Source organism: Jaculus jaculus, chromosome 3 (assembly GCF_020740685.1).
Source record: "Jaculus jaculus isolate mJacJac1 chromosome 3, mJacJac1.mat.Y.cur, whole genome shotgun sequence".
NCBI classification, from domain to species: domain Eukaryota; kingdom Metazoa; phylum Chordata; class Mammalia; order Rodentia; family Dipodidae; genus Jaculus; species Jaculus jaculus.
The window spans coordinates 166,015,635-166,039,686 of record NC_059104.1 but is presented as its reverse complement, the minus strand read 5'-3'; the positions used below and the strand labels follow the sequence as shown (position 1 = coordinate 166,039,686).

General features: G+C 41.6%; 1 protein-coding gene across 1 annotated transcript in view; it reads left to right on the top strand.

Moving 5' to 3' along the window:
• Acer3 (alkaline ceramidase 3) overlaps positions 1 to 24,052 on the top strand; it is a 112,490-nt gene that overhangs the window by 37,704 nt on the left and 50,734 nt on the right. Inside the window, exon 3 of the mRNA XM_045145641.1 lies at positions 17,910 to 17,962. Coding sequence (XP_045001576.1) covers positions 17,910 to 17,962 — 53 coding nt within the window. The remainder of the gene's footprint in view (positions 1 to 17,909; positions 17,963 to 24,052) is intronic.

Sequence of the window (24,052 nt, the reverse complement as noted above, 5' to 3'; positions counted from 1 at the left end):
GCTGGAAGCCAGGAGAAAGTCAGTCCCCAGACAGTCAGCGTGTCTAGTGCCAGAAGGTGCTACATGGGCGACTGGGGGAAATGACCAATATCTGTCCAAGCAACTCATTGTCTAATCTAATTAGCAACAAATAACCTGATGTGATGCCCACACAAGTGCAATAGTGGTACACAGCCATGGTGCAGAACCAACTGCTCTTGATTTGGCTAACTGATCCACTCAGTGGTACTAGACCCATAGCTGGAGCCTGGAAACAAGTCAGAACCATACCCAAACACAAGCCCACTCTCCAATAACAAGCTACATTATTTATTATTCATCAATTCTTACGATGAGGGGGCTGTGGCGGATCCCACCTTAGCAAACAATCGCAGTTAACATCGACAGTGGTGCAAACTGACATTAGGTTTTTCTTACTGTGAAGCACTTTTTGCAAAGGAAACATCATTTACACAGTATTTCTGTCAAGTGTGTAAACTGAATCAAATGAAGAGAGAACAATTTTAAAAATCCCTCAAATTGGGCTGGAGAGATGGCTTACAGTTAAGCGCTTGCCTGTGATGCCTAAGGACCCTGGTTCGAGGCTCAATTCCCCAGGACCCACATTAGCCAGATGCATGAGGGGGCGCACGAGTCTGGAATTCGTTTGCAATGGCTGGAGGCCCTGGCGCGCCCATTCTTTCTGTCTCTCTGCCTCTTTCTCTCTCTGTCTGTCATTCTCAAATAAATTAAAAATTTTTTTAAATCCCTCAAATTGACTAGCATTCTATAAATTACTGTCATGTATGTTTTTAAAATGTTAATATCATACAAGACAAAGAGCTAATCTGAAATAGTTCTAGATTCAAAGGGACCAGTGGGTGAGATTAAGGTGTGATCAGATCCTGAATTGCCATTAGTGGAATCAGCTCTAAAGGGCAACATTAGTCAGCAAAAGTCAAAGGACTGTATAAATAAGTAATAATATTATATAAATGATAAACTCATGAATTTGGTCATTGTACTGTGATTATATACGAGAATGCCCTTGTCTAGAAAGAGACAGTCCCTCAGAGTCCATGGAGGATTGCTCCCAGGATACCAACATCTGCAAATGCTCAAGTTCTTTAGGTAGCTTAGCATAGTATTTGCATATTCTCACTTATAGTTAAATCATCTCGAGATTACTTGCAATACCTAACACAATGTAAGTGCTGAGCACATAGCTGTTATACTGTATTACTTAGGGAATAATGATGGGAGAAGGTCAGGTCTATACCGAGTCAGCTTAAGCACAGATAATATAAAATAGATATATTCAGTCTGTGGTTGGTTGAGTCCACAGAAGCAAAGCCCATGAATACAGAGGGAGGGTCGATTGTACAAGCGGAAGTATTTAGGGGATAAACAGTAGTGTCTTAAATGGTACACCAGAGTAAGTAATAATGTGGTTATTGCTTCTTTAATAAACTTTAAAATGTATGTGGAGATAAGAAGACAGGGCAAGCCGGGTGTGGTAGTGCACACCTTTCATGCCAGCACTTGGAGGCAGAGGTAGGAGGATCACATGAGTTCGAGGCCACCCTGAGACTACATAGTGAGTTCCAGGTCAGCCCGGGCTAGAGTGAGACCCTACCTTGAAAAAAAACAAAACAAAATGAAACAAACAAAAAAACCGTGTCAATCTGGGTTTAGGGTATAAAAAAGCTCCTTGTAACATTTTTGTGATCTCTGTACTGTCTTTGTGATGTTCACGTGAAGGTCGGGGTGTGTGTGTTCCATGGCATACGTGTGGAGGTCAGAGAGAGAGGGGGGAGGGGTGGCTTACACTTGAAACTATAGGTTCTTGCTTTCCGCCTTGTTTTGAGGCAGGGCCTCTCTCTTTCCTTTTCTAGTACTAAGGCTTGATTTGCAAGCACTTTACTAAGCCATCTACCCAGTCCTAATTTCTGTGTTATGTTAAAATATTTTAAAAATAAGGAGGTGACTATGTAAGGAAGAGTTATTGAACACATGCTGTCTATGGTAGTGTATTAAGCAATCTGCTGAATAAGCGGTTTGGAGTTTTGTACAGGTAGGATTAAAAATGGATAGTCATGACAGTGTTGATTCAACAGTCCCTCTTTTCTCATCCCCGGACCCTGATAATCAATGATCTTCCTCTGTGTTCCTTTTGCAGCTTGTTTCATCTTATTTTATTTTTAACAACTTTATACATGTATGTAATGTATTTTGATCATGTTCACCTTCATTGCCCTCTTATCCCCCCTCCAAATTCCACTAAGCCCTTTCCCAACTAGTCCCTCTCACAAGCCCAAGAGACTAGCTGTGTGTGTGTGTGTGTGTGTGTGAGAGAGAGAGAGAGAGAGACAGACAGACAGACAGACATACAGACAGACAGAGAATCAGCACACCAGGCCCTCCAGCCACTGCAATCAAACTCCAGACATGTGCACCTCCTTGTGCACATGTACAACCTTGCACACTTGCATCATTTGGTGCGTCTGGCTTACATGGGACCTGGAGAGAGTCTAACATGGGTCCTTAGGCTTCGCAGGCAAGCATCTTAACTGCTAAGCCATCTCTGCAGCCCCGTGGCTTTCTTTTTTTATGATCCCCCTCCTCCAAGTTAAATTAGGGTTGCTTGCATGAGCATGGGTGGAGGTTATTTATTAGAATACCTCTGCACTTTAATCTTGCTTTTATTATTGCGCTTATATCACCATGCATACTATATATGAGCTGGTTTTTTAACTAATAGGCAATTGCATTTGAAGTTGTAGATTTTGCAGATGGAACTAGGAATGTTGACTTTGTAGAGAAGTGGTTTATGGACAGCTAGTAACATATAAGGCTCATTATGTTATGTTTTGCCATTTTTATCCTCCAAGAATTTAGTTATTTAAACATTTTTTTCAGTCAGTATGTATATGGTAGGTTTAGTTCTCAAGCCATTGTTCATTGGAGCTTGTAGTTTAGTAGGGGAGGTGATTAAGTAGTGTTATAAGTGTATATGCTTACATTTGTGATAAGGGTTACAAAGAACAGTTGCTGAGAGCTTGAGATATACTAGAGACGTAGAAGAGCACGTGCTTAGTGTAGAGTGTGGAAGACCTTGATTTACCTCTGGCCACTGATTATTTTTCTATCAGTGTCTTAGTAAAAATTCCTTTTATAACTTGTAGCGGAATAATAAGAACCTAATACTTAGGGAAGCCTATTTTTTTGAGAGAGAGAGAGAGAAAGAGAATGGGCATGCCAGGGCCTTTCAATGCACGAATGAACTACAAATTTGTGCACCCCCTTGTGCACATGTGTGACATTGCATGTTTGAGTCACTTTTGCGTCTGGCTACATGGGACCTGGAGATTCAAACATGCATTCTTAGGCTTCATAGGCAAGTGCCTTAGCCTCTAAGCCATCTTTCCAGCCTGGGAAGCCTTATTTAAAAAAAAAAAAAATTGTTTATTTTTTATTTATTTATTTGAGAGTGACAGAGAAAGAGGCAGAGAGAATGGGTGTGCCAGGGCCTCCAGCCACTGCGAATGAACTCCAGATGCATGTGACCCCCTTGTGCATCTAGCTAATGTGGGTCGTGGGGAATCGAGCCTCAAACCGGGGTCCTTTGGCTTCATAGGCAAGCGCTTAACCACTAAGCCATCTCTCCAGCCCCCTGGGAAACATTTTTAAAATCAGTAAAATGATTACCGCGCTGGGCATGGTGGCGCATGCTTGGAGTCCCAGCTACTCAGGAAGCTGAGACAGGAGGATCACTTGAGTCCAGGAATTCTGGGCTGTAGTGTGCTATGCTGGCCGGGTGTCTGCACTAAGATCAGCATCAATATGGTGACCTCCCAGGAGCAGGGGATCACCAGGTTGCCTAAGAAGGGGTGAACAGGCCCAGGTCAGAAACAGAGCAGGTCAAAGCTCCTGTGCTGATCAGTAGTAGGGGTCACGCCTGTGGATAGATACTGCACTCCAGTGTGGGCAATGTAGCGAAACCCCATCTCTAAAAAAGAGAAGAAAATAAAGTTTCTACTTGTACATAAAGGTGATAGAGAATTCAAATGACTTTAATCTTCTTATTCTATAATAAAATTGAGGATAAATTATTTGAAGGTAAATTCAAGGTTAAATTGTCTAATTGATATTTGACATTAGGATTCTTAGAATTTTCCAAGCTTCATTTGATATTGCATAATTATACTGTTTCTCACTAATGTTTATTAGGTCATAAGATTTGCTATTAACTAATGGAATTTTAAGGAACAAAAATAATTATCTTTCATAGAATATATACCAGGCTGTGTAGCAAAAAAAATATTAATATATCTTATTTCATTTATACAGCACCACAACCTATGAGGAACACTTTTTTTTGAGGGGGGGTTCGAGGTAGGGTCTCACTCTAGCCCACCCTGAACCTGGAATTCACTATGGAGTCTCAGGGTGGCCTCAAACTCATAGCGATCCTCCTACCTCTGCCTCCCAAGTGCTGGGATTAAAGACGTGCGCCACCATGCCCAGCTTGAAGAACACTTTTTAACCTATCTTAGTAAAGTAGTATTTCAGGGGCTGGGAGAGTGGCTTAGTCGATAAGGTGCTTGTCTTGCAAGGGTGAGGACCTGAGTCATACCATTTATGATGGCTAGCATATGGAGAAACGGGAACCATCAGGCATCGCTGGTGGGAATGTAATATGGTGCCGCAACTGGGAACAATACAGCACTGACATATGACCTGGCAATTCCGCTTCTAGATACACAGAAGAAGTAAGAACATATGTCCAAACAAAAACATATATTATTATTTATTACACATAATAGCCACATAGTAGAAACAGCTCAAATATTCATACAATAGAATATTATCTGATTGAAGGAATGAAATATTGATATATGCTTCAGTGTGGATGAACCATGAAAACATGCCGAGTGAAAGAAGTCAGTATTATCTACTTAAGAAAAGTCCAAAGAGAGAAGATATGAAGATGTGAAGGGGAAATGGAGAGTAACCACTAACGGTTTTTATCTAGGGTGATTAAAATGTTGTAACCTAGGTTGTGTTGATGGTTAAACCACTGCTAATGTATTATATAAACTACCGAACAAATGAATTGTATGGTATGAGAAGTATTTTCAATGAGGCTATTTAGTTCTAGAAGTTTAATCGGGAGTCTCTCTGACATTGGAGGGAGAGAAGGGAAAATTAAACTTTCAAGTTTGCCTATTTTAGAGAATTCTTTAGTTCCATTGCATCTAAATGGTTTTACTTTTTTGAGCCTGACATCTAATTGACTAGCTATTCCTTCTTGGGGCATTCAGTCAGTCAGCCAGTCCTGGTTATTTTGTGAGTTTGCGGGGTATAAACATGAAAAAGACAAAATGCTCCTAATCTCCCCAGATGGAGTCGGGGAGAAATTAAATCCAATGAAGTATGAGATCTGCAATAGGAGCAAGGTGCAAAAGACCTAAATATGTCCAGATTATAGACCTGTATATTAAGTTACTTATCTCATTAACTGTGACAAAATTCTAAATTTTACCTTCTCCCTTATCTTTTCTGACAGACAATTCCTTATTGGTATATCTCTGTAGTTTTCTAGGTCCATTAGCTGTATGGAAAAGGTCTCTGAGGCTGTGGTTGAGCAACCTGAATTGGAATCCCTTCTTTGTTACTTAAGAGCTATATTCTCTGTCTGATCTTTGGCTGCCTATAAATCACATGAAAAGCAGATTGTATCTAACTGATACCGTTCTATAAAGATGAAAAGATCTAGAGCGTATGAAGTAATCCTCCTACTGGCTGAGCATAATACTGCAATACAAGCGCATGTCAGCAGCGTCGTGGAGACTGTGCGGCAATGCTGCTAGTGCCTAAGGATTCCTTTAGGGACCTCCACTCAGGACAAGTATTGACCCTTGGCTGCCACAGCAAAGGATTCCAGGAAGAGTTGGAGTGAAGCAAAACTAGCCAGTTTATTAAGTACTTCAGTAGAGAAACATATAAGTAAAGGACAGTTCACACCAAAGGTAGAGGTGTGAGTTTCTTAAGAGAGCTGCACTTGGGTGTCTTTAGAGGGTCTGTGGGTTATATTGCTTAAAGATTGTAATCGACAAGATTTAAAGATAAGCGGAGTTCTAAATTTAAAGTTTAAGAATTAAATAAATATAGAGCCGGGCGTGGTGGCACATGCCTTTAATCCCAGCACTTGGGAGGCAGAGGTAGGAGGATTGCCGAGGGTTCGAGGCCACCCTGAGACTACATAGTGAATTCAAGGTCAGCCTGTGCTAGAGTGAGACCCTACCTCAAAAAACCAAAACAACAACAACAAAAAAAAAAAAGAATTAAATAAATATATATGAGCTGGTTTACTTCTTTTAAAGAATTTCCTTTTGTACATAAAATTGTAAGTTGGTTTTCATGAGGTGCATTGCTAAGACTTAGGGATGAGAGATGAGTGCTAAGATGTTAAAAAGATCACAAACATTTTGGCCCTAAGTAAGCATAGTTCATTTTTTAAAAATATTTTTTGTTCATTTTTATTTACTTATTTGAGAGTGACAGAGAGAGAAAGAGGCAGATATATATAGAGAGAGAATCTATGTGCCAGGGCTTGCAGCCACAGCAAACTAACTCCAGATGCATGCGCCCCCTTGTGCACCTGACTAATGTGGGTCCTGGGGAACAAAGCTTCGAACAGGGGTCCTTAGGCTTCACAGGCAAGCGCTTAACCGCTAAGCCATCTCTCCAGCCCTAGTTCATTTTTTTAAACATGTGTGTGGTATGCATGTGTCGATGCAAAAGACATAGTTCTCACCTCAAAGGGGATAAGAGATAGTTATTCTGAAGCCAAATATGAGTGACCACGGCCCGGAACACAGATTTAGGTTACTCCAAATTCCATGTTCTAACGTGTTAACAATTTCATGAAGGTTTTATAGTTACAAAACAAAAGAAAGTCATAAATCATGGTACTTTATAAACACATTGGCTGACTATCAGGTAGGCAGGTCCTAGCAGGGGAATCTCCCCCACAGACCTCAGATGTCATCAGATGACATTCTTAGCCCTTGGGTTGGTGGAAGCTGGTGGTCTGTGAGTACATTCCAAAAAGGTGGCACCTGATCAGCTGGTCCCATGGATATTAGGTCAGACACAAAGGTGAGTGATAATGGCTATTAAGGGGGCTAAAGATAGCCCAAGGTGATTTGGCTCTGACTTGCAACATTCCATCTCTCTGTGATCTCGGGAGCTTTATTCATCCATTCAGCCTTGCTGTAAGTAGGTACAACAGACGCAGCACTTTTCTGGGAATTTCAGTTCACACACGTGTGTGTGTAAGCATGCGCACATGTGTGTGCATGTGCATGCATGTATGCATGCATGTGTGTAAGCCAGAGGTCGACGTTGATGTCTTCCTGTATCAGTCACCTTATTTTCTTGAGACAGAGTCTTATTGAACCCAGAGCTCACCAAGCTAGTCAGCAAGCTGCGGATGGTCTGTTGTCGCCACCTTACCAGTGCTGAGATGCTCCGTCCCTGTTGCTGGGATAACCCTCCGAAGTTATGGGAGGAAGGGAATTTATTTGAGGCTAACAGATCCAGGGGACGGGCCGTGAAGAAGCTGGCCCACACCTTCAGGCTAAACCCTAGGATCCACCCATAGTGACATCAAGTTACAAGCTTGAACAGATCTCTTGAATCTTTGGGGGGACATCCACTCAAACTACCACAATGGCCATCTTTTTTTGTATAGGTGCTGAGGATCTTCATGCCTGATGGCCAGCACTTTACCTAGCAAACCATTTCCCCTGCTCCATCTGTTGTTTTAACATCCATGTTAAGGTGAAGGGCTTCTTTTCTTGCCGTGTCCTCTTAATTCTAGCTTTTTTGTCTTTCCTGATTAGCTAGTACTATAATATATTTTATAATTATATTTTCTTATTTGAATAAGGTATTTTAATTTCCGCAGATTATTCTAATTTCATAGCCTTTTCACTTTAGGGAGTAGGACCTAGATTGCTTAACACATATGTTATCAGTTACAGTAAAATGACAGAGCTCAGAGGCACAGGGACAAAATGTTAAGGAAATGAAAACCCAAGAAGCAAAGGAATCAGGTTAAGTGTGAGTAAGAAAACAAGGGAAAATATTGCTTTGAAACCAGGTAGTGTTACCAGGCTTAGTGGCCCATGCCTTACTCATGATAAACATTGCCCGTAATTTACAGTTGAGGCAGAGTAACAAGAAAATTGAAGCAGTTATCTGAAATAGATAAATAACTGATAAGTCTAATAGTTAGTGGAAGTCTAATTCCCAGACCTTTGTACACTGTTTCTGATGTGATCAATTGTGTCACAGCACATGAGTATCTAAGCATATCGGTGTTCACTTGTTTTACCTTGAGAAACTTTGGTAGTTTGCTATCATATTTGAATTAAGAGGTTCCAGCTGAATAAAATTCTATTTTATGCTTGAAAGACTCTTAAGACCTAGTAATGTGCCATCAATATGAACATCTGATTAGAAGTTGCAGGTGGTACCTCAATATTCCAATTCCAGTACAGTTTTATTTTAAGCAAGCCCAAAGGACTGGCCGTTTCTTTTTTATGAGAGAGAGAGAAAGGGAGGGAGAGAGAACTGGCACGTCAGGACCTCCGGCCACTGCTGTTGAACTCCAGATGCGTGTGCTCCCTTGTGCACACGTGCAGCCTTGTACGCTTGTATCGGGACTTGAAGAGTCGAACATGAGTCAAGCACATTAACTGCTAAACCATCTCTCCAGCCCCCACCCTCGCCCCCCAAAATTTTGATTGTTTTAGTCTTCACTTTGAACAGGGACATCGAAGGATGTTTATTCCTTTAACTTGTATTTTGGTGTGCCCTAGATAATTTATGCAAGCAAAAATTTTATAGTTGCCATCTTAAACAAGCAATCAGATTCTTTGAAGCAAGACATCATGACAAAATCATGCCCCAAAAATATCACCTTGATATTAGCCAAGGGTTTTAATCTGCGCATAACTGAACCCAAAAGAACAAAAGAAGAAATTGTGTTTGTATTTGTTTTTAGTTACCTCAAGAATTTCCAATTTTTATACACTAAGGGCTAATCAGTGTTAGAAATTCGGGATTGACCAGGGCTACAAGAGGAATATAAAAAAAGAGAGATGAGGGCTGGACAGATGGCTTAGCGGTTAAGGCATTGGCCTGCAAAGTCAAAGAACCCAGGTTCGATTCCCCAGGATGCTTGTAAGCCAGATGCACAAGGTGGCGCATGTGTCTGGAGTTTATTTGCAGTGGCTGGAGGCCCTGGCGCACCCATTCTCTCTCTCTTTCTGTCTCAAATAGATAAATATGAAATATAAAAAATTCTATTTTTTAAAAAAAGAAGAGCCAACCTCAACAGCACAGACTTTATTGGAGTATACCAGGGGCAGTCTTCTCCCGCGGGAAATGAGAATGGTAGCCTCCTTGAGTGGGCATCGTGGATTTTAAGGAGTTAGGCTTTGCGACAGCCTGGGATGGGGCCAGTGTGGATAGGGTTTAAACAAACTTTAGGTGGTCTCTATCCACTGTCTACTTTTCTTTGGGAGTGAATAATGGGAAGATAGAGTCTTTTTTCTTTTCTTCACTGATCGTTCACTGAGAGGGGATTAGAGCTGCTTCTTAAGTGGCTTGATAACTCCCAGAGTCTGGCCATCTTCAAATTTGTTTTATGGTCCCAAAGAATTCTCCATCGCAGAGGTCAGTGATTCATAAATCCTTCAGTCAGTGCCGTCTTTTTTCTCACACTTGACAGTTGTTTCTTTTGTTTAAATAACTCAGATTTTCCACTCTTGATTCTATCTTGAAATCTTTTTTTAATTTTTATTAGCATTTTCCATGATTATAAAAAAAAAAAAATCCCATGGAGGTTCCCTCCCTCTCCCCCACACTTTCCCCTTTGAAATTCCATTCTCCATCATATTACCTCTATCTTGAAATTTTTTTTTTAAATTTTTTATTTATTTATTTGAGAGCGTTAGACACAGAGAGAAAGACAGATAGAGGGAGAGAGAGAGAGAATGGGCGCGCCAGGGCTTCCAGCCTCTGCAAACGAACTCCAGACACGTGCACCCCCTGTGCATCTGGCTAACGTGGGACCTGGGGAACCGAGCCTCGAACCGGGGTCCTTAGGCTTCACAGGCAAGCGCTTAACCGCTAAGCCATCTCTCCAGCCCTATCTTGAAATTTTTTAAACAAAATATTAAGATACCTCATGACACATTTTAATATATCAGTAATAAAAACTAGTTTGCTAAATTTCACCTGTGCTGTCTAGCCATTTCTACTTTTTTTTTTTTAATTTATTTATTTGAGAACGACAGACACAGAGAGAAAGACAGATAGAGGGAGAGAGAGAGAATGGGCGCGCCAGGGCTTCCAGCCTCTGCAAATGAACTCCAGACGCGTGCGCCCCCTTGTGCATCTGGCTAATGTGGGACCTGGGGAACCGAGCCTCGAACCGGGGTCCTCAGGCTTCACAGGCAAGCGCGTAACCACTAAGCCATCTCTCCAGCCCTACTTTTTTTTTTTTTAATTATTAACTTGAGAGAGAAAGAATGGACATGCCAGGGCCTCTTGCCACTTGCTCCAAGCAAAGTACAGAGATATGTACCATTTTGTGCATCTGGCTTTACATGGGTACTGAGGACTTATACCCAGTCTTGACAGGCTTTGCAAACTGGCACTTTTAACTGCTGGGCCATCTCCCCAGACTCCATTTTCTCTTTAAAAAAGATTTTGTTCTATTTGAGAGAGAGAGAGAGAGAGTCTTAAAGAGGCAGACAAAGAATGGGCTCACCCGGGCCTCCTGCTGCTGCAAATGAACTCCAGACATACGCAGCACTCCGTGCATCTGGCTTTACGTGGGTACTGGGGAATTGAACCCAGGCCATCAGGCTTTGCAAGCAAGCACGTTTACCCACTGCGCTATCTCTCCAGCCCCCATTTTCTCTTTAAATGAGAGAGCTTGTTTTTAAAAACAGCATTTTTGGCAGTTCGGTCCTAAAATGGACTGTCTTGCCAGCTTCATCTTCCACAATTCTTCTCTTGTTCCCTGCTCTTGTGCTGCGTCAAACCGCTGATGATGTGCACTACTGTGTGTGATTTCATATCTCTGCCTTTAATAGTTATTATCTGGTAAACTGAATCTTGGCCTCAGAGGAAAGAAAGCCTTGGGCTTTCGTTGGCAGTGCTGATTCTTAACAAAAATGAGAACAACCAGCGTTCTCACAGAACCACGGACTTACTGTCAACTAAGTAGTTGGACTAAATATCAATTTATTTGGACTAAACATAAACTTTCCAAAGTTCATTTTGTAAAAATCTAAAAGTGGGGATGGGAAGATGGCTCACGTGGTGAAGCGCCTGCCGTGCAAGCACAAGGACCTGAGATTGGCTCCTCAGCATTCACAGAAAATCAGACCGGTGCTGGGGAAACGGAGACAGCAGACCCCTGTGGCTTGTGGCCATTGAATTGGTGAGCGCCAGGTTCTATGAGAGATCCTGTCTCCCCCCAAAAAAGTTGGAGAGCAGTTGAGGAAGACACCTGACCCTGACCTCTGATGTGTGCATCTGTATATGCATAAACACATATTCACACACATATACCACACACACAAATAAATTCTTCTGAAAATTCCAATGGCAGTTTTATAAAAAGTACTTATGTCATGATTACATAGTCTGAGCATACTGAAAGATTTTTAAAAATAGTTGTTTTATGTATTACAAGTGAGAAATGGAGGCCTACCCCTGTTAAATATACTTAGGGGATCTCATGGAACAGAATGGGGACTTGAACCCATATCATTGTGAGAGCCAGGTTTACCTCCTTACTTACACAGCAATAGTGCTACGTTATCTAAAATCTCAGCAAATAATCGGTCACTTTAATCTTGAGATATCAGTTGAGATTTTGGTCAGGTTTTGAGGAGCATTTGGCTTATAAGAATTTGTTTAAACAAATCTCCTGTGGTTCAAAATTTAAAAGGGGGTTGAGGGACAATTTCAGTGTTGATGTGGATGGAGATTTTTCTCTTGGTATCCTTGCAGTTATCATACTGTGTCTTTATGTTTCCTCCCAGGTAATGAAAATGTATTTGGTCTTAAATATGTGCCTTATAATTGTATGTCTAGCTTTGTTTGTACAAACCAAGTCTTGATATGTAGCCCAGGCTGTCTATAACTTAGTGCCCCTGCCTCAGCCTCCTGAATGCTGAGATTATATGGCATGGCACTTGTGGCTTTTGAATGAATTAATTTGGTGCCTCTAATTTTGTCTTGATTTCTATGTTTAACAAATGATCTTGAGTTTTATCTCACCTCTGACTTTGTAATGTTTACATGCAGCTTTCTATTATAACTTACTTTTAAATTTTAAGTAATTTTTCCGACAGAGTTTCACCATGTTTCCTAGGCTGGCCTCAAACTCCCCGGCTTTCAATTGATTCCCCTGCCTCAGCCTCCCATGCAGGTGAAGCTGCAAACAAGGACCACTGTGTCCACCAAATTAAATTATTATTTTGGGGGGTTTATTGAGATAGGATCTCTCACTCTAGCTCAGGCTGAGCTGGAATTCACTATGTAGTCTCAGGGTGGCCTTGAACTCGTGGTGATCCTCCTACCTCTGCCTCCCGAGTGCTGGGCTTAAAGGCGTGCACCATAAATTAATTTTTTAACTGTGACATGTGAAAATACAAAATGTGTGCACATTAATGAGGTGACACGGGATATGTTGATACATGCAGCTAGAGCTTAATGTTTGCAATGTCTTTTGTTTTGGAGACAGAGTCTCAAGTACCCCAGGCAACTCATTTTGGAGTTGAAAGTGACCTTGAACTTCTGCTCTTCCTGCCTGTACTTCCCAAGTCTTGGGATTATGGGCATGTGCCACCATGCCTATGGCACTGGGACTGGAACCCAGAGCTGTGTGCATGCCAGCCAGCCACTCTATTAACTGAGTTACATTCCCAGCCTCTGCTTTTTTATTTTTATTTTTTTTAATGACAGTGTCTTCTGTAGCTCAGGCTGAACTCTCTGTCTTCCTACTTCCAGTTTCCAAGGGCTGCGATTATAGACCATACTGGCTTCAGGACACAATGTTTAAGTCAGGTTAAACATACCTCTTTTCTTAAACATGTATTACTTCTTCTTCGTAAAACTTTAAAAATCCATTTTATTATTTATTGTTATTTGGTAAATATATTTTATTTATTTATTTGAGAGAGAGAGAAAGAAGGAGGGAGGGAGAGAGAGAGAGAGAATGGGCGTGCCAGGGCCTCCAGCCACTGTAAACAAACTCCAGATGCATGCGCCCCCTTGTGCATCTGGCTTATGTGGGTCCTGGAGAATCAAACCAGGATCCTTTGGCTTTGCAGGCAAGCGCCCAAACCGCTAAGCCATTTCTCCAGTCCAAAAATTCATTTTAAAATGCATAATGCATTGCAACAGCATTCATAAAATTCTTTACTGGAATAAGTTGTGCAGCTATTGCTAGCTTTGGTGGAATTTTTTATTGCTCATTTGCTTTTGCAAGTTGATCTTTATAGAAAAGATTTTATTCTTCCAGATGCACAAAGCGGCACATGCTTCCAGAGTTTGTTTGCATTGGCAGGAGGCCCTGGCAGTGCCTGTTCATTCTTATATATTCTTTCTTTCTTTCTTTCTTTCTTTCTTTCTTTCTTTCTTTCTTTCTTTCTTTCTTTCTCTCTCTCTCTCTCTCTCTCTCTCACACACACACACACACACACACACACACACATAAGTTAAACACAAAGTTTTTATTCTTTGCTCTTCCCGTAGCTCTAAATATCTGAGTACAGTTGGCATGTTCTATGTTTTGGTTTTGGTGGACTTTTTTGTTTTCTGTTTTGAGACACTTTTGCTATGAAGCTTGGGCTGATTTCAAACCCCCGATCTCTCTTCCCCTACTCACCTGGTGCTGGGAGTGTGGGTGTGTGCCACCATGCTTGGCAAATAGAACAAGAGGCTCATAATACTGTTTATACTTTGTCTCACTTTCTTTCCAGTATTTAATATGTCTGGAGAGCACTTGAGTTAGTCACTGAGAGGAAGTGACCCAGATGCCTCCTTACCTTGTCTTTGATTTCTCATGGAAATGCGGAGATACGGCTGAGTTTTTCCATCTGGTTCCCATTAGAAGACCAGTGTCAGGCATCCTTGTCCAGTCTCATGTTTACCTTTGCAAAGCAGCACCTGCACTGGCTTCTTTTGTCAGTTTTCCTAGATCTTGGACACAAAACCATAGTTTCATGCTCATTATTTCTGGACTTCCACGTTCACTCTTTATGATCTCTAGAAACTGCATCTTTATATTTTTACTTTTGTTTAAAGATTCCCCCCCCCCCCCGCATTTGAACTTCTTATCTTTCAAGTGGCATGGAGACTATAGATTACAGTTTCAGTTTTGTTTGATTTTTTCAGATACCCATACACACACCCTTACCAAGTCTTTTGCTTCCAAGGATAGGTGTAACACAGAAAAAAGCTTCAGGGCCAGATGGACTTTATTTCTAATCTTGGTTCTACCATTTACTAGCTATGTGCCTGTGGCTAATTGTTAACCTTTCTGAGTGTTGCTTTCTTCCTATATAAAAATGGGAATAGCCGGGTGTGGTGGAGCACGCCTTTAATCCCAGCACTCGGGAAGCAGAGTGAGTTTGAGGCCACCCTGAGACTCAATAGTGAATTCCAGGTCAGCATGGGCTAGAGTGAGACCCTACCTCGGAAAAAAAAAAAAGACTACATAGTGAATTCCAGGCCAGCCTGGGCTAGAGTGAGACCCTATCTTGAAAAAAACCAAAAACAAGGGAATAATAATGACTTTGAGATAGCATAGAGTATATAAATACCATGTCTGACACCAGTGCTATTAGATGCCAGCTTTTTTAAAAATTGTTTTGTTTATTTTTATTTATTTATTTGAGAGCGACAGACAGAGAGAGAGGCAGAGAGAGAAAAAGAGAGAGTGGGCACGCCAGGGTCTCCAGCCACTGCAAACAAACTCCAGATGCGTGCGCCCCCTTGTGCATCTGGACAACGTGGGTCCTGGGGAATAGAGCCTCAAACCGGGGTCCTTAGGCTTCACAGGCAAACACCTAACTGCTAAGCCATTTCTCTAGCTCAGATGCAAGCTTTTAAAAGCACTTAGGAGGCCGGGGAGATGGCTCAACTGTTAAAAGCTCTTGCTTGCAAAGCCTGCTGGCCTGGGTTCAACTCCTTAGTTACTCACATAAGCTGGACAGTTATTTCTTTGCAGCAGCAAGAGACTTTGGTAAACCTACACACCACATGCATGCACACAAATAAATATTTTAAAATATTTAATTTTTTTAAGTTATTCACTTATTTGAGAGAGAAAAGCAGATAGAGTGAGAGAATGGGTGCATCATGACCTCCAGCCACTGCAAACAAACTCCAGATGCATGCGCCACCATGTACATTTGGCTTATGTGGGCACTGGGGGGAACTGAACCTGGGTCTTTAGGCAAATGCCTTAACTGCTAAACCATCTCTCCAACCCTTGAAATACTGAAAAAAAGAAAAGCACTAGGTAGGTTTGTATTGCTTTTTTTTCTTGGTCATGCTGACAAAACACCTGACAGAAGCAATTGGTGGGTGGTGGGGTGGGATTTATTCTGGCCCACCGTTTCAGAGACTTCAGGCCTTGCTGTGCGGAGCCTGAGTTGAGAGCAGCTATTCACATCTTGGCCAACCAGGAAGCAACTAGACCAGACAAGAGCCATCCCTCATGGCCTTTATCTGCCAACCAAACCCCATGTCACAAAGGTACCATAACCTCCCAAAGACACCACTACCAGCTAGAAAATAATTGTTTAAACACGGGAGCTTTGAGGCACGTTTCACATTTAGAGTGCTCAGATGAGCAAAACGTTGCTCCTGTAGGGACCTTAGAATGTAATAGAGATAGTTGGATCTTGATGTGCATCAGGATCTCTAACAGACCCTTAAGATGCAGATTCTAGGGACCCCTGAATCAGGAGTTTCTGTACTGAACCAGCAGTTATTAAGCTGTGCAGTAAAAAAAAAAAAAAAAAATTAGTATACCAAAGCCTAATGACTACTTGCCTAGCCATGTATGTGGTAGACTTAACTAGAAAGGAAGCAGAGGAGGATGTTTTTTATTAAGAACATATTTTGTATGGATGTATCATGTGTTAATACCATCTTCTCCCTCCTCCCAGCCCCCATTCTAGAGAGGGCCTCAGAGGAGGATTTGACTTCAGAAGTAACACTTAAGGGCTAGAGAGATGGCTTAGCAGTTAAGTGCTTGCCTGTGAAGCCTAAGGATCTCGGTTCAAGGCTCGATTCCCTAGGACCCACGTTAGCCAGATGTACAAGGGGTTGCACGCATCTGGAGTTCGTTTGCAGTGGCTGGAGGCCCTGGTGTGCCCATTCTCTCTCCCTCTCTCTCTCTGTCTCTCGCTCTCTCTCTGTCTGTCGCTCTTAAGTAAATAAATAAAGATAAACAAAAAAATAGTTTAAAAAAAAGTAACACAAATGAATCTGGAATACACTAGTGTTTAAAAATATATATATATATACACACATACATGTGTGTGTGTGTGTGTGTGTGTATACATACATACATACATATATATATATATTTCCAAAGAGAGGGAGTGAATGGGTGCTCCAGGCCCTCCAGACTCTGCAAACAAACTCTAGATGCATGTACCACTTTGTGCAACTGGCTTTATGTAGGTACTGAGAAATCAAACCCAGGTCATTAAGCACTACAGGCAAGTCCCTTAACCACCGAGCCATATCTTGAGCCCACACACTAGAGTTTTAGGGGGTGAAAGGATATAATGTATTCAACAGTGATACATAGTTCAGAAAAAGTTATATATAAATATATATGAAAATTTATTCAAGTAGAGCATATATTGGAGAGCATGCTAGTAATCTTAATAATTCTCTATGGTTAAAAGGATTTCAAAAGTGAAAAAGCTGAAAATAATGACTGTAGAAGTTGCATAGGATTTCATTAAATAGAGGTATAGATTGGGGTTAGCGCCCAAATCAGACTTTGGGGGGTTGCATGTGCATGAGTGTGAGTGCGGGCCTGCGCGGGACATGGCGTGCATGTGGATCAGAGGGCAAGCTTGGGTGTTGGTCCCCTCCTTCCGCCTTGCTTGAGGCAGCCTTTCTCAGTTTAGTGCTCACTTCATTTGCTAGGCTCACTGGCCTGAAAGTTTCCCATGGTTCTCCTGTCTCCCTTTTCTCTTCCCCTTTGGGGTGCTAGGATCCCACATAATAGTGCAGTGGTTCTCTACGTTCAGTTGGTTCTGGGGATTTGAACATGTGCGCAGTCTGGCTCATTCAGCAAGCACTTTACCCACTGACTTCTGTCTCCAGACCAGGTCAGTCTTTTATGCCATATGACTGTAATAGTAACAAGAGCAGCGCATTTACACTGTGCATCTTTTCTTCTCCACCACAAGTTCAGTTACAGAGCTGACTCTCCGTCAGCTATCTCTTGCCATAGGATTTTATCATCTTTGTTTTCCTTAAAACTCAATGGTTTTTTTTTGTTCATTTTATTTATTTATTTATTTGAAAGTGACAGAGAGAGAGAGAGAATGGGCACACCAGGGCTTCCAGCCTCTGTAAACGAACTCCAGACGTGTGCGCCCCCTTGTGCATCTGGCTAACGTGGGTCCTGGGGAATCGAGCTTCGAACCGGGTCCTTAGGCTTCACAGGCAAGCGCTTAACCGCTAAGCCACCTCTCCAGCCCAAAACTCAATGTTTTTGAAGTATCTTCTTATCTTCTCAAGTTACTCTGACCCTTCTGCCCCCAAATTCATGCTAATTGTTTTTGTTTGTTTGATTTCAGTGGTAGGAATGGGATCCTGGTGCTTCCACATGACTCTGAAATATGAAATGCAGGTACGTCACGACAAAACTCATTAAGTGCTTATATCTGTAAATCTAGAGACACTTCAGATTTGAGAAAAAAAATGTGTGACTAAAAGATGGTAAAAGGAGGGACTTGCAATATCTGGAGTAGTTTTCACTTCAGATCAAAGGCTCCACATTGACCACGTAAAGCAGCAAACAGATGAACTGTGCGTACAGAAAAAAGCTCAAGCATTAGAGTTTTTTGGCTTACTCTGGAGTTCTCCACCATTAAAGAGTAATCACGGTCTGGAGAGATGGCTTAGCAGTTAGGCGCTTGCCTGTGAAGCCTAAGGACCCCGGTTCAAGGCTCAATTCCCCAGGACCCACATTAGCCAGATGCACAAGGGGGCGCACGCATCTGGAGTTCGTTTGCAGTGGCAGGAAGCCCTGGCGCACCCATTCTCTCTCTCTCTCTCTCTCTCTCTCTCTCTCTCTGTCTATCACTCTCAAATAAATAAATAAATAATAAAAATAAAAGAAGAGTAATCACATGAAGACATCCAAAAAAATCATAAGCAGCTCATCACAACAGTATATGCTTAGGTGTGTGTAGTATTTCCCATGTCAATGGCATGCATTTCCCATCCCGTTTTAGCAGCCATGTCTGGTCCTCAAGCTTTGAATCTCTTGGTTGACCTTCACTAATCCAGAAATTTCGAGAACAGCGCTGCCCAATAAAAGTGAAATCTGAGCAACATTTGTAATTTGAAATTTTCTAACATCTGCATTGAAAAGAGTAGAAAGAAATGGGTAAAATTAATTTTAAGGCCAGAGAGATGGCTTATTGGTTAAGGCATTTGCCAGCAAAGACAAAGGACTCAGATTCAGTTCTCCTGTACCCACATAAGCCAGATGCACCAAGGTGGCACACAGGAGTTTGTTCACGGTGGCTGCAGGCCCTGGTGCACCCATGTTCTCTATATATCTCTCTTTCTCGAATAAATAAATAAAGTATTTTAAAATTAATTTTAAAAAGACTGTCTAAACCAGTATATGTAAAGTATTACTTCAACCTATAATCAGAGTATTTCACATTCTGAAATATGGTATATATTTTATGCTTACAGTATATTTCAGTTTTTTTTTTTTTTCGAGGTAGGGTCTCACTCTGGTCCAGGCTGACCTGGAATTAACTCTGTCATCTCAGGGTGGCCTCGAACTCACGGCAATCCTCCTACCTCTGCCTCCCGAGTGCTGGGATTAAAGGTGTGCGCCACCATGCCCGGCATATTTCAGTTTCGATTAGGCTTATTTCAAGTACTGATATAGTCGCATTGGAGTTGGTACTTGTTACCATATTGGAACAGGTATTTTTAAGGATCTCTCACTATGTAGCAGTCTTTGAATTAGTCATTATGTTAAATGTATTTTTAGAACTGTGTCTGATACTCATTTATATTTATCTTATTTATTTATTTGACAGAGAAAGAGGGAGAGAGAGAATGGGTGTGCCAGGCCCTCCAGCCACTGCAAACAAACTCCAGATGCGTGCGCCCCCTTGTGCATCTGACTAACATGGGTCTTGGGGAATCAAACCATGGCCCTTTAGCTTTGCAGGTAGACGCCTAAACCACTAAGTTATCCCTCCAGCCTCTCATTTATGTTTTTAAAAAGGTGTGATGTGTGTCCTGCATGTTGTGCTTAATTGACTTGGAGAATACATAAATGGAAAAGCCTGGCCTAGTTCTAATTAAGCATAGAATGCACTTATTATCACATTTTTTTTTGGCTGGGAAATAGGTTTATAAATAGTAATGGAATATGAAAAAAATACTTTTAAAGAATATTAAGAATATAATTATCTATGGCTGCAAGTGGGGCATGGAAAATCTGTCAATGCTAGACATTGGAATAAAGCCTGAAAGGATTAGTTGCAGCTTTTTAGGTGTTAAAAGAACGAAATGGAGCTGGAGAGATGGCTTAGCAGTTAAGGCACTTGTGCTTAAAGCCGAAGGACCCAGGTTTGATTCCCAGGACCAGATGTACAAGGTGGCGCGTGCATTTGGCGTTTGTTTGTGGTGACTGAAGGCCGTAGTGCGCCCATCCTCTCTCTCTCTGTCTACTTTTCTCTGTCTCTCTCTCAAATAAATAAATAAAATATTTTTTAAAAAGAATGAAATGATACACTAGATTTGCATTATGATGTAAGGAGAAGCAGGATGTTATTACAGTGTGTGGTGTATCTAATAATAGTTGTAAAAGTGGAACAGGCAAAGAGTTAGAAGAAATGACAGCAATGATATTCAGTGATGGAAAGGGTACCAACCATCAGAATGGCTGAACTGAACAGGAGCTAATTAGTAACCCTGGAAGTACAGCTTTACACATTATCTTATTGAAAAATAGGTTGTTTTTAACAGTTGTGCCAACCACCATGTACTTACTAAAACCTCAAAACAATTTTTAGTTTCTACTCAGTTTTATAAATTGCAGTATTAGCAGTCTTCTTGGCATAGTGGACAGTCTCATTCATTCCAATAGTGTAACTAAAGACGACATTGATTTGACTAACATGTAACCCCTATTCAGTTTTCTTGACTTTGAATCATGAATTTTTAGCCCCAAAAATAATTACCTCTTTCCTTCAACAAAGTGGGAAAGACATGACCTTTCTGGAGGACATTGTGTCAACATTATCAAAAGCCTTTAAATAGGGGAAGGAGGGCTGGAGAGATGGCTTAGCGGTTAAGCGCTTGCCTATGAAGCCTAAGGACCCCGGTTCGAGGCTCGGTTCCCCAGGTCCCATGTTAGCCAGATGCACAAAGGGGCGCACGCGTCTGGAGTTCGTTTGCAGAGGCTGGAGGCCCTGGTGCGCCCATTCTCTCTCTCTCCCTCTATCTGTCTTTCTCTCTGTGTCTGTCGCTCTCAAATAAATAATTAAAATAAATAAATAAATAGGGGAAGGAGGTTCTGTCCCAGACTAGGCTGTCAGAACCTGAGTGGGGTAAGGAGAAGCTCAGTGCTGAAGAAGGAAGGTGTCCATACAAGTTGGGGAGATCATTTGGTACATGGTTGGAATCTTAGTGGGACAAGGATCATGATGTGCAGTGTGGACAACTTTACACTGGGCTGTCCCTGGAAGGGTGATGGTGTCAGCAGTGTATGGGAGCAGAGTGGAGTAAAAGAGACCGTCTAAGTAGGGGCTCAGCAGTAGCTTAGCACAGGATGTAATGAGGAGAGCATTGCTTGGGAGAAGGAGAGGTAATAGCAATGAATCCTCGTTATGAATGGGGACATTAACCAAATAAACATATCAGAGATAGTGGGTTTTTCACTGTTAGAAAACAGTTACAGACATGAAAAAGATAAAAACTGCAGTGAATTCTAGAGATGACTTGAAATTCAAGACTTTAGTATAAAATTCATGTTTTCAATACATGCAGACATAAAAATTAAATGTAAAAGTATATGTGATATGTGTTTCATATATTTATATGTATGCATGGAAATGGTTTTTTTAAAAACTTTATTTTATTTATTTATTTGAGAGAGAGAATAAGAGGCAGAGAGAGAGAGAATAGGCATGCCAGGGTCTCCAGCCAATGCAAACAAACTCCAGACGCGTGCGTCCCCTTGTGCAATCTGGCTAACATGGGTTCTGGGGAATTGAACTGAGGTCCCTTGGCTTTGCAGGCAAGTGCCTTAACTGCTAAGCCATCTCTCCAGCCTGGAAATGGTTTTATATACACACATTCTCAAACTGTGAGAAGACCTGGCATAAGAGAACCTACAAGTCAAAGAATACATCCAGGTCTCCTTTTCCAAAAACCAGGGCTGATTCCAAGTACTAAGGCAGAAAAAGGAAAAGAATAAAAATATGAACTTGGAACACTTTTGTGGATGCGTATGCATGCTCATATGTGTGTGGACACATGAATATGTGTGTATGCATGTATGTATGTGTGCATGTGGAGACCAGAGGTGGATGTTGGGTATCTCTTCCTATCGTTCTCCACCCAATTTACTGAGACAAGTTTTCTCACGGAGCCCAGAGCACATTCAGTATGGCAAGTCCAGCTAGCCAGTTTGCCCAGGTGTCCACCTGTCCTCACCTCCCGGTGCTGTGATTACGGGCATATACCACGGTGCTTGGCATGTAATTGGATGCTGGAGATCTGAACTCAGGTTCTCAAACTTATGAAGCAAGCACTTGCTGACTGAGCCATCTCCCCAGCCCCTGTAACATCTCTCTATGCCAAGAAAGAATGGAAAATGCTCAAAAAATGATAGAAAGGCCAGGTGTGGTGGAGCACACCTTTAATCCCAGCACTCTGGAGGCAGAGGTAGGAGGATTGCATGAGTTCAAGGCCACCCTGAGACTACATAGTGAATCCTAGGTCAGCCTGGGCTAGAGGGAGACCCTACCTCGAAAAAACAAACAACAAAAAGGAAAGAAAAATAGAAATATGATAGAAGGAGATTGAAATCAAACAGGTTTCAACTGGCCAAATTTGAGACATGCTGAACACCAAAATACATACTGATAATAACAGTTATAACTCATTGTATAAAAGGAGAATGCATAAGCATGTTCTAAAATAATTATATATTAAAAGAAACAGTACATGTTGCAGTCAGGTTCACGTTGCTGGTAGAAATCACCCAACCAAGAGCAGCTTGCTGGAAAAAAAAGAGGTTTATTTTTGCTTACAGGCTCAAGGGGAAGCTCCACAGTGGCAGGGGAAAACGATGGCATGAGCAGAGGGTGGACATCACCTCCTGTCCCACATGAGGTGGACAATAGGAACAGGAGAGTATGCCAAACACTGGCAAGGGGACACTGGCTATAACAACCTTAAGCCCCCCCCCCAACAATACACCCCCTCCAGGAGGTGTTAGTTCGCAAATCTCCATCAGCTGGGAACCTAGCGTTCAGAACACCTAAGTTTTTGAGGGACACCTGAATCAGACCACCTCAGTACATAATTATAAACAAATGAGTAAAAGCTTGATACCAAATAATATATTTGCATAATTTCTAAGTACTTCTCCACCAAATAATTCTAAAGGGTAAAATAACAACCACAGGGGAGATGCCAGCAGATAGCACCCTAATGTAACAAATTCATCAGTGATGGGACAAATCAAAAGGCATCCAATTGTTAAGTAAAGCTATCTGTAATGAAAATAATATGAGCTCATACACAGAAAATCCTAAACTATGCACACACATATACACACAACCAATCCCCAGAGGCTTAAAAAAAACTTACTAAGGGCTGGAGAGGTGGTTTAGCGGTTAAGCACTTGCCTGTGAAGCCTAAGGACCCCGGTTCGAGGCTTGATTCCCCAGAACCCACATTAGTCAGATGCACAAGGGGGCGCACGCATCTGGAGTTCGTTTGCAGTGGCTGGAGGCCCTGGAGCGCCCATTTTTTCTCTCTCTCTCTCTCTGTCTGCCTCTTTCTCTCTCTGTTGCTCTTAAATAAATAAAATAAATAAACAAACAATTAAAAAACTTACTAAAAATTTACAGTAATTAAGGCTATATGATAATGGAATACAGAAAAATGTAAGTCAGTGATACTTAGTAATTTGGAAATCAGAAAGTGTGAGTCTATGCTCTTTTAAAAACTTGTTTTAGGAGCCAGGTGTGGTGGCGCATGCCTTTAATCCCAGCACTCGGGAGGCAGAGGTAGAAGGATCACAGTGAGTTTGAGGCCACCCTGAGACTACAGAGTGAATTCCAGGTCAGCCTGAGCTAGAGTGAGACCCTATCTTGAAAAACCAAAAAAAAAAAAAAAATTTTTTTTGTATTAAAGCTGGAGGGATGGCTTAGCAGTTAAGGCATTTGCCTGCAAAGCCAAAGGACCCAGGTTCAATTCCTTAGGACCCCCATTAGCCAGCTGCACAAGGGGGTGCATGTGTCTGGAGTTCGTTTCCAGTGGCTAGAAGCCCTGGCACGCCCATTCTCTCCCTCTCTCTCTCTCTCTCTCTCTCTCTCTCTCTCTCTGTCATATAAATAAATAAATATAAAATATTTTTTAAAAAATTTGTTTTAGTTATTCTTGGTATTAGCTTTTCTGTGACAATATTAAAGTAGCCTGACATAAGAGAGGGGGAGGTTTCAGGCTTTGG